The sequence below is a fragment of the Bufo bufo genome, chromosome 4 (assembly GCF_905171765.1).
Source record: "Bufo bufo chromosome 4, aBufBuf1.1, whole genome shotgun sequence".
Classification (NCBI taxonomy): domain Eukaryota; kingdom Metazoa; phylum Chordata; class Amphibia; order Anura; family Bufonidae; genus Bufo; species Bufo bufo.
Window position 1 is genome coordinate 585,524,149 of NC_053392.1, and position 11,535 is coordinate 585,535,683.

Genomic DNA, 11,535 nt, shown 5'->3' on the forward strand with positions numbered 1-11,535 from the left:
TGCGGACATGAATAGGCATTTTTACAACGGGGCCAGCAAAAAGTGCGGGATCCACACAGACCACATCCGTATTTTCCCAGATCCACAATTTGAATTTAGCCTTAAGCAAGTCCTGTAGCTCCTCTTCTAAGGACTGGTGGAGGACCTGGCACCAGACCATCAATGATCATATGGTGACACCATGCCGTAATTTCTTTAAACTTAAATGGGGCCCTCCTGGAAATAATATCGATGACCTATCCTCAGGATAGTTCATAAATATCAGATTGGCAGGGGTCTGACTCTCTGTGAGCGCAGGGGTCTCTTCCTAGGCCATGTGATGACCGTACATCGGCCACATGGCCTAGTTGAAGTGAATGGTGCTGAGCTGCAATACCAAGCATAGCCACTAAACAATGCACAGTGCTGTACTTGGTGAGCTGCCGTTAGCCCACTGCGCTCACCAGAGCTGCGGTGAGCACAGCGGCTCCCTAAAACAGCTGATCGGCGGGGGTGTCGGGACTCAGACCCCCGCCTATGTGATAATAATGACATATGCGGAGGATAGGTAATTATCATTTTGTGGGTAACCCCTTTAAAGGTCCACGTTGACTTTGGTCCACTAGACTGGCATGCAGCAAAAATAGTCCCCTGCTGGATTAGCGAGAAATTTTCAGCCCGTCACTATGGTCAGCAGGGGTGGTAGGTCTTTAGCAACCATAGCAGTATGCATGTAGGCCTATCGGAAACTGTTCTGTCACTCCCCACACTGCATCTTGAGATCTATACAGCTCCAGAACATAGGGTCTACAGCCTCATCGGTGGTGCTGGAGTACGTATGTAGATTTTCTATGTTTCTCAAGTATCTGAGCTTCCAGTAGTTCAGAATATCGGATGCTTCATGAGTGGTCCATGAGTTTTACTGTAATATGATACGCAGCAATTCATAAGAAAAAATAAGAAAAAATTATCACCCCATACATAGAATCATTGAGCGAAAATACCGTATACACTGCATGGAAACGTACCGCAGGAAACAGCATGTACTCGCCGTGGAAGTCATGTGTCTCAAATGTAGTATAATCCTTAAATTCCACTGCAAGACAAAACAAGTTCATGATGACAAACCGCAAACTATTTGCAAATGTAAAGCCACAGCGAGTACATACAATATGATCCAAATAACAGGGGGGCAAAACCAAGGCTCATATCTGTTTGTGATCAACACGTTAACCTGGGGACACATTTGTGCAACACACAGCAGACTTCCTGTCTAGCAACCCCCATCCAATTACTCTGCAGCTCCCCCTATTAAGGACTCTTAGAAAGCTGGGTTACAGGCAGGTATTTGACCCAGCTTCCCCATAAAAATATATATAGATTTTTTTGCTTTTTTATTTTCTTTATTAAAAGGATTATTTTTCACTTGATGCAGTCCGTATGGAATAAGGTCAAGCTCCTGAGGGGGGTTTTCGGCAATACGGAATATACTCCACTGTGGGGCAATCCTGTGCTGCCGGAATTCCTCTCCCTGTCTGAGTTTGGGGCATGGAAAAGGAAGGGTATTCTGAGGTTGGGGCATCTTTTGGAGGAAAAGAAGTTCATGTCATTTGCCAGATTTCAAGAGAAGTATGATCTGCCTAGAACTCACTTTTATAAGTACCTTCAGGTGAGACATGCTTACAACTCCACATTTAAAGGTACGACTATGGTGGCTGGGAGAGATGCTGCATTGCACCAGATTCTGTCCAGGGGGGCGAGGAGAGGTATGATTTCCTGTATATACAAGCTGCTGCTTGATAAGTTTCTAAGGTCGCATCCGCTTACAGCTAAAAGTAAATGGGAGAAAGATGTTGGCGAATTAACTGATGACCAATGGTCTGACATACTGGAGGCGATACCTCTCTCTTCCTTGAGTGAAGGACGTAAACTCTCGCAGCTGTTTATTGTCCATAGGGTCTACAAAACACTGTTTTTTTTGTTCCGTATAGGGTTCAGACCTACGGATGAGCGTCCAAGATGCTCTGTGGTGTCTGCAGATTTGTTGCATATGATGTGGACGTGCGAGAGGTTAGGGAGATACTGGGAGTTGGTACGTCAGACAACACAGGACGTTTACAAGGTACGAGTACCCTCTGATCCGAAAGTGTGTGTGTTAGGATATGTCTCTGAATTGGCCACTGGGCAGGTGCATAAAATAGCTATAGGGAGAATGTTATATGTCGCTAGGAAGTTAATAGCCCTACATTGGATACAGACAGCTCCGCCAACCCTAGGCGAATTCCTAAGTGCGGTTGACACAATGCTGAGTTATGAACGGATGGTGTACCAGAAGCGTGGATGCCCAGCGAAATTTGAAAAATTGTGGGATCCATGGCTGTCGTTTCGTCGTCTGAATAGAAAGGTTTAACAATGTGCCTTAGTATTTTGTAGGTTAGGGTGGGATGGGATGGGGGGGGGGTGGGGAGGTTGGATTGGAACTGGATTAATACACATAGTTTGGTGTCCTTTTTGTTATTAGTCCTATGGACAATATGTCTCTATGTCATCCTTGTATGTATTGTGAAAAAACGTGTATTTCCACTGTAAAATGTTTAATAAAAATGATCTGATTTAAAAAAAAAAAAAAAAAAAAAAAAGGAATATTTTTCAGCTATTAGGATGAAATATCATCTGGCTCCATCCAGAATATAGTTCAATACACACAGTTCATAAAGCAGTTTTTTTTATTTCTCATATATTACTAACTCACCATCAATATTGTAGCAGTGTCATTCTTTTTTTTTTTTTCACCCTAACCCAGTTGCATCCATACATTCTGATCTTTTTCATTATGGAAACCTGGTCATGTGACCACAAGTCTGACCACCAGCCCAGAGCTTGCTCTAATGTGTAGACAGCAGTGGTCAGACAGCAGTCTATGTGAACTACAGGATGACATCATCACCAATCAAATCCCTCCTAGCAGCTCTCAGGCCCCTCCCCACTCTCCATGTTCCTCTGTAGTCTGCTGAAGGTATGATGTCTCCCCCATTTAAAGAAGCAAGAGTACAGATATATAGTAGGTGAATCTATACAGTGATTAGCTGCAGTTATATAAACTTCCTGACTCGCACTGCCTGCCTGTACTATCTGTGTGTGCTGACTCTCCAGTGTAGTTCTATGAAAAAGAGCTTCACACTGGACAGTGTCTAAATGCCACGCGTCCTAAGGAACTTGTGACTTCACAGGGTCACGTGACATTGGAAACCAAGTCCAACAGTAACCATGCAGCTCACCGCAAGCACCATCATTAGAGTTAGTCATTAATTTTATATTATATTACTAATCCTTAATAGCAAGCACATGGGATGTAGATATTACCCTGCTGGTACACCCTGCGTCTGCTTCAAAGCCACGTGACTAGCAAGTCACGTGACCCTGTAATGTCATAAAGTCGTTATGGCATTTACATTCGACACTGGTATCCAGGACTCCTGCGTGTAAGAGCTGACAAGGAAGAGAGAAAGGTGACAGGGGAGAGAGGCTCAAGCGGTGTCACATAGAAGAACATGGAGACCCTACAGTGTGAGGGGACAGCAGTTATTTGACACTGATCTGTTTTGGCTGCTATTACACAGGACATTGTGAGACTTGTCCCCTCTATCTCTGCAAACCAAAGCATGATGGGAAATGTAGGATTCATTAGGAAAAACCATATCAAAAGGGGAGAAGAAGTCAAGATGGCTGACAGCCCACATATTACACCTGAAATAAAACTTCTATACACAAGGCATAGACAAGAGCCTTGATCTTATTCTATATGGCCTATCCTGGACTATATAGGCAAATAAAATAAAAATCCTGGAGTGCTCCTTTAAAAAGGAACTCACTGGGTAAAACCAATACACTTTACGACTAGTGCATTACTGTCTTGGGAGCGTTTCTGGCCCATACATCGAATGTATTCACCAATCAAGGTGTGAACAGAGCCTTATACAGAATGAACCAAAAAGACCCCAAAAACTATTACCGACTGGGAAGAGACTTACCTTGCACAGCTAGAGCAGCTAGTCGTATGTACTGATCGACAGTACAGCGCAAACGCCCATCAATCACATCTTTCCTCAACTGGAGGTAATACTGGTATCTAAAAACAAAAGTCATGCGATCAAAAGGTTATAATTAAAAAGAGGTCAACAATTCTGGAGCTAGCGTACTTCTAAAACTCTAGCAGTTTTTCTTTCTTTAGGAAATTATGTTGCCTGGCAACGGCTTAACTTTCCGTCCAGGTGACCACCATTTGCGCACACATGGCTCTGCTTACAGCAGCGGTGACTGGAATGCCCATCTTACAACAGACTGACCCCTCACATAATTCTTAAGATCCCTCTTGCTCTAAAAGCATTGCTGAAGAAACCAGGATATAAACCAATCACGACAAAGGAGAAGTTCTTCGTTGCTTACAGCAACCAATCACACAGCATTTATCAAGAGCGCTGTAGGAAATGAGACCTGTGCTGTGATTGGCTTCTATGGGCAACCAAGACGGTTTCAGAAATCTCTGTGACTACGTTATGCCTCGGGAAGGTGTCCTTTGATCCTCCTGTCATGCTCTGCCCCTCAGCATTTGCATTAGGAATACAGGATACAAGGCATCAGTTTTGTATAGTGTTCTTTTAAAATTACTTGTAATTTATAAATTGGCCTACACTTGCTGTAGGGGTGCAGCCACACATGGCGGATTTCCTGCAAATCCACAGTATTTTACGGTAGAAGTAAAAAAATAAATAAAAAAAAATACAGATTTAAAAATTTTCTGCCACAAATTTCACCCTCTGTCCTTAAAAAAAAAAAACAAACAAAAAAAAAAACTCAGCTCTCCAGCGTGTGCCTTATACACAGCAGTTAATCTGAAGAAGCAGAGTGGCAGTGTAAAGAAAGGAGGGGCAGTGCACCCACCGAGTCTCTGACGTGAACTGCAGACTACCGTAGAACCCCTATAGCCAATGCAGCTAAGGTGTAGTCACACATCATGGTTAAAGACGTATTCAGGCTTTAATCATTACATTTATTTGTATAGAGAATAGGATGTCGAATCATTTTCTAATTTACATCTATTTAAAATTTTGCTGGCAGACTCTTATTATATCCGTGCATTTTCCTCTCCCTAAAGAAAGAAGAATGGTACAGCCCATTTTAGTCCTGTAAAATGCATCTGTAGAAGAACTGGATAGGACTAAACATGGCGTCGGCCATGTGAGCAGTCATGTGACCCTCAAAAGGATCACGGGGCCTTGGCTTTCAGTTACTGCCCCGGTATCTAACAGGTGAATAGTGGTATATGGAGGGCAGACCATGATTTTACATGAAATAAGGCCTCATGCACACGACCGTTGTGTGTTTTGCGGTCCGCAAATCCGCAAAACACGGATGGCGTCCGTGTGCGTTCCGCAATTTGCGGAACGGCACGGACAGCCTTTAGTATAACTGCCTATTCTTGTCCGACAAGAATAGGACAGGTTATATTTTTTTAGCGGGGCCACGGAATGGAGCAACGGATGGGGACAGCACGCGGTGTGCTGTCTGCATCTTTTGCGGCCCCATTGAAGTGAATGGGTCCGCATCAGAGCCACCAAAACTGCGGCTCGGATGCGGACCAAAACAACGGCCGTGTGCATGAGGCCTTATACTAACAACATGACAACATCACTTCGAGACAGGCAGCCATTTTACAAATCACTAGACAGGCACACAATGATGTAGTTACTAGAATTCCCACCACTAGTACTATTGACTTATCACATGAGTGTGTCCTGTGTGCCGACCCAGCACATGTAGGTCATGTAACACTGCTGCTTACTGAATGTCGGGGTGTGTCACATGACTGATGCCATGTTTTAGGAGGGCCATGGATGCATTACACAGGACTGATACATGGGCTATACCATTCTACTGCATAAAGGGTCAACTGCCTGCTATAAAGGTAGGTATGCATGCAATTGTATATTAGAAAATTGTATATAAAAACCGGAATACCGCTTTAAGTGCTTATGGCAAGCTGCCAACAATGAAGAAATTAAAACATGCACAGCTTCATTCACATCTGTGCTGGGAATAACGTGTTTCAATTCCATCACAGGAATAGAAAAATAGAAGGCAAGACAGACAGATATCAATGGCACCCGGCGGGCCAGCTTACCATAATGGGGCCCATCGGGCTTCTGTCGTGGCGTCAGTCATTTTTGATGGAATGTGATGGAGGCTCTGCTCCAATGTAGATGGAAATGAAGTCTACGCATTATCGATAGGTAGCACCACTCAGCATTTTAAAGGAGTACGAGTTTAAAGGAGTTATCCAGGAACTGATGATGATGACCTATCTTCAGGATAGGTCATCATTATCACATCGGCGGGGGTCCAACACCCGCCACCCCGGCGCTCAATGGAGCGTCATCAATATAAATTCCTGAATAGCATAGGTCATTAATATAAATACCTAGATAACCCCTTTAAGAAACAAAAAAAAAAAAAACACATGGCTGCTATCTTCTAAAACAGCCTTGCACCTGTCCATGGGTTGGGTTTGATACTGTAGCCAAACTCCATTGCAGTGAATGGGGTGGAGCTGCAATATCACCCACAAGCTGTATAGAGGTGGGGCGCGGTTTCTGGAACAAAGCAGCCATGTTTTTCTATACCTGGACCACCCTTGTAGTGACTCAATTAGAGCATCAAACATTACACTGATCAATGCAATGCTGTTCTGCAGGCATCTTAATCTAGGCCTATCAAGGGAACAATAAAGCCTTCCTACTGTGATCCCAATTCTACACCTACTATTATAATGAGGATTAGTCCTAGGATAACATATTCCCCTCACAACAGCAATGAACTGACCATGGATTAGCCATCTATAGAGGAGGTCTTATCCTTTCTGCCGACTGCTATAGGAAGACGAGATTTTGTATGTAATATTCAATGCCATAGTACTGTAAAGCCAAAAGTTTGTAAAACTTTTTTTTTTATGAATATTGATAAAAAAAAAAAAAGTAACCCTTTCTGACTGAAGTGTCCCTATGCATTCACACCTGGATATACCCTTTATGTCCTTTGGCATTTACAGACATCCCAACCTGCAAAAACTCATTTCAGGGAGGTTTTCTTTTTTTTTTTTTTTTTTCACAAACTTTTTATTACATTTTCCAGACATATGCAGTATCTGCACACTTTGCTCTATGGTGTGGAGGACTGGGCTCATAACTCTGCCCCAAATTATCCTATTTATGTATATGATTAAAGGGATTCTGTCACCACCTATAAGCCCTGTGAGCTGAACATCTGCTCATGTCCAGGTAGCATTCTGATTTCTAAGGTGGCCTTATAAAAGCTATTTGTGGCTTTATTCTGCGGAAAAACTGGTTTTACTAACCTGTCAATCATTGAATTAAGGTGCCCAAGCAGGGGAGGTCTGTGGATGCATGGTGCACGGCCGCACGCATCGCCGTTCGTGCCCAGCGCCGCCTTCTACTCCTCAGTGCCGCCTCTCCCTCCCCCTCCTCCCGCTTTGAGATCCCGCGCGTGAGCACAGGCTCAGCCTGATGCGCCGTTGCGGACTGCTGGTATCGGCTTCTTCTTGCACTGTGCGCACGCGCCGAGAAGGGGACACTGCTACAGGTTGCCGGAAAGGTTTACTGCGAGAAACCTTTCCGGGATATATTGTTTCACATGCGGGCGTCAGGGAGCCGCTATCTAATAGCGGGAGACTCCCTGAACGTCCGGGAGACTTGAGATCCCTGCATTTATACTATAGAACTATTCCAATTTGTTAGCCAAGAAGGTATGAGAACCAGGGCACCGTGCAGATGAAGTAACGGAGCAATCAACCCTTTTTTGGGGACTGGGGAGCTGAACCAATGTGGTGCGCCATTAAACATCCTGGTTATCCACGTAACAGCAGTCCTCCACAGTGGCCGTGCCCGCTTCGTGTACTCAGGGACTGCAGCAAGGACGGCTCTGAACAGAAGAACATCTTGTGTGTTACTCTCTTTAGACGAGACGGGGAGCTTTTTATAAGAACAAGGACAAAATCTTCAGAAACTTTCATGTGATTTCTATTTTGGGAATATAACATATTTAAGGGAAAATCTGTCGCTTCATTAATATAGAAAACACTGTAATAAAGAAGACTAAGGCATGCAGTGCAACCGCCATGGGATCAGAGTTTACCCTCTAAATGCCTGTATACAGAATATTTCCAGTTAACTGATCTACATAAGAAGCTGACTGGTAAATTCATTACATCACTTATCTTGTACTGAGCCTGTGTTATACTCCAGAGCTGTACTCACTATTCTGCTGGTGGAGTCACTGTGTATGCAGCGTCCCACTAGGTGTGTGTGGGCACTGCTTAAAAGCACTTTTTATCTTAACAATTGTATTGTGGTACTTTGTACTAATGTATCTGCAAAATCCCTGTTACCAGGCAGATTAGGTGTAATTTATACATCCCACCACTAGATGGGGATATAGCTTAGGTCTTATATATATACCTAGGTCAGGCCTAGTTAGTCAGTTGAGACCAGAGATCGGATGAGTGATTAAAAATGTAGTCAAGAGTCTAGAGCAGATTTGAGGAGGTCAGATTAGATTAGTGGGAGAGAATGTAGAGTGAAGACTCCATGACAAAGATTAGTGAGTGGAGCCAACTTCGCTAGGAGGTAGTACTAAGATGTGAGGCGCAGAAGAGCGTTTTCCTTCTGTGCCGGACTATAGACTTGCATCCCTGACCAGTAGGAGAAGAGTTTGCCTCCCTGGAAAAGAAACAAAGCTTCCTAAGGAATCATCGGTGATAAGAGCCATTATTGAGGGCCACAGACACCTTTGCGCATGGTGGAGGATTTATAGCTTCTGGCAGCCACACCAAACTTCTGAGAGACAGATGAGTTTTCCTGTCCAAATGTTCAGCTTGTAGGGAAAGGACAAGGAATAGTATCCAGCACATCAATAGGAACAAGGTACACCTAACCCGCTGCTCCAAGTCAAACTTGAAAAGCCTAAAAACAGTGGATTTGCAGAATTAACTCTGTACCATCTAGAGACTGCATATTTGTACTGCTGCAACCAAAGTCATCAACAGTAAAAGTTGCATCTTACCACTGTCTACCTCATTATTACTACTAATGGTTGTACCACCATTAACGGTACTGGCGTCACGACAAAGACCATCAAGGGACTCAGCCGCAACAAGCACCCTAAGCACCCCTAACATCAAGGGCACCTCAACCACCATCTTGGCTGATGCTTCCCTACACAGAGCGTGCCCCGGAGGATTTCGTGCTGTCCACCTCAACACTGTGCTGCCAGCCCAGGGAGGCTTTCTGCTAACCGTGAGTAAACCGATGAACTGTGTGTTTCAATTTGGCCCCTCATCGGTCCACCGTGCACCTCACGTGTTGCCCCTGCGCTACTGGCTGGCTGCATGTACATTACATTACATTATCCTGTACTGCTCCTGCGTTACATCCTGTATTATAACCCAGAGCTGCACTCACTATTCTGCTGGTGGAGTCACTGTGTACATACATTACTTATCCTGTACTGATCCTGAGTTACATCCTGTATTATACTCCAGAGCTGCACTCACTATTCTGCTGGTGGAGTCACTGTGTACATACATTACTTATCCTGTACTGATCCTGAGTTACATCCTCTATTATACCCCAGAGCTGTACTCACTATTCCGCTTGAGGAGTCACTGTGTACAAACATTACTTATCCTGTACTGATCCTGAGTTACATCCTGTATTATACTCCAGAGCTGTACTCACTATTCCGCTTGTGGAGTCACTGTGTACATACATTACTTATCCTGTACTGATCCTGAGCTACATTCTTGTCCTGTTGACTCCACCAGCAGAATAGTCAGGATCAGTACAGGTTACGAAATGTAATGTATATACATAGTGACTTCATCAGCAGAATAGTGAGTGCAGCTCTGAAGTATAATGCAAGATGTAACTCAGGATCAGTGCAGGTCAAGTGTAGGTCACTTCTATATGAAACAGTAAAAGGGTGTTTATAGGTGGACCTGGTCTTTACTGTAACGTGGATGGTCAGCAGAAGGCCCAGGTAATGCGATAATTGCTGTATTTAATCACCGTACCGGCACAACTGCTACAAACATCCATGGAATCTGATACAGGCTGGCACGCTTTGCACAATTTCTGTGGGAGCTACCAAGAATGCTGGCACCAGGAGGGAGGTAGGCAGGACGTGACCGGCTAAATGATCTATTTCACAGTTCAGGAGCTCGGCAGGTCCAGATTCAGTGAGGAGACCGATAACGTTACAGGACACTGGCCACCAGGCATTCGGGGCTAGGCTGGTCTTCAGATCCATCACATAAGATCTCATCACAATGACACAGGTATGCCCTAACAGGCATTGTAACTGGACAGCCCTGGAGGCTTATCTTAGGTTCAGGGCTGAAAGCAGAATGTATCCCCAAATAGCATTCAATGCTGGGACAGAACCAAAAGAGCATTTAAGGGGTTAAACAACCAGGATTGACCTTTTCTCAGATGCCGGGCGTTACACGAGTTGCCAAGAGGTTACAGTGGAAAAAATATAAACTGTTCAATGCATTATTTATCCTGTACTGATCCTAAGCCACAGCCCGTATTCAACTCCAGAGCTGCATTCACAATTCAGTCACATCTGGAGCTGCATTTGCAATTCTGCCATTCGCTATGCCGACAGTGGCCTCACAGTTGAGGTCTCAATCCACGGGAAGGGAGATGTATGTAAAACGTAGAGGCAGGGATGCACCTAGCCTTCCTGCTGCCTGAGGCGAAAACTAGAACAGTGCCCCCACCCCCCACCCCCATGCCAATTTCTTAACCTAACCCCTTTGCCACAATGAAAGCGCTCATTGCTCATGGCCCTTCGGCTGCCCCCCACTTGTCCCTACATGGTGCTGCCGGAGGCGATCGCCTCACCTCGCCTCATTGGCAGTGCGCCCCTGCATAGAGGCACAGAGAAAAATAACGATCTTATTATGTGGAGAATGCGGTATACAGACACTGAACCAGCAGGGGACGGAGGCGATATGTGAGGTAAGAAAATACAAGATCACGGTAAACATCACGGTCACAGGCCGATCACTGCTAAAAGGCCCCAACATTTGACAAGAGTTTAATTAGGAGTGAAGCCAGTAAATGACCGAACTTTACATCCAAGGGGTTGCTTACTATTAACGAGAGGCACATTTAGGTCTGAAATTATTACCACCATTGGGATCATTTGTCAAACTGGTGTAAAGTAGAACTGGTTTAAGTTGCCCACAGCAACCAATCAGATTTCACCTTTTACTTTCGACAGCTCCTTTGGAAAATGAAAGGTGGAATCTGATTGGTCGCTATGGGCAACTAAGCCAGTTCTACTTTACACCGGTTTGATAAATGACCCCACATGTGCCTCACATTAATAGCATTAATCATGTACCTCACACATTAACCCCATGTTGTCCATTACATGAGGAGGCACTTGATGGGGTCACTAACTAATATGAGGCTC

The 11,535-nt window shown here is 44.5% G+C and overlaps 1 protein-coding gene across 2 annotated transcripts in view; it reads right to left on the reverse strand.

Moving 5' to 3' along the window:
* The window catches only part of PTPN14 (protein tyrosine phosphatase non-receptor type 14), a 105,619-nt gene that overhangs the window by 41,555 nt on the left and 52,529 nt on the right, over positions 1–11,535 (reverse strand). For both annotated transcript variants that reach the window (XM_040430424.1, XM_040430425.1), the window contains 2 exons: positions 4,011–4,108; positions 1,008–1,075 (listed from right to left, as the gene is read on the reverse strand). In XM_040430424.1, coding sequence (XP_040286358.1) covers positions 1,008–1,075; positions 4,011–4,108 — 166 coding nt within the window. The remainder of the gene's footprint in view (positions 1–1,007; positions 1,076–4,010; positions 4,109–11,535) is intronic.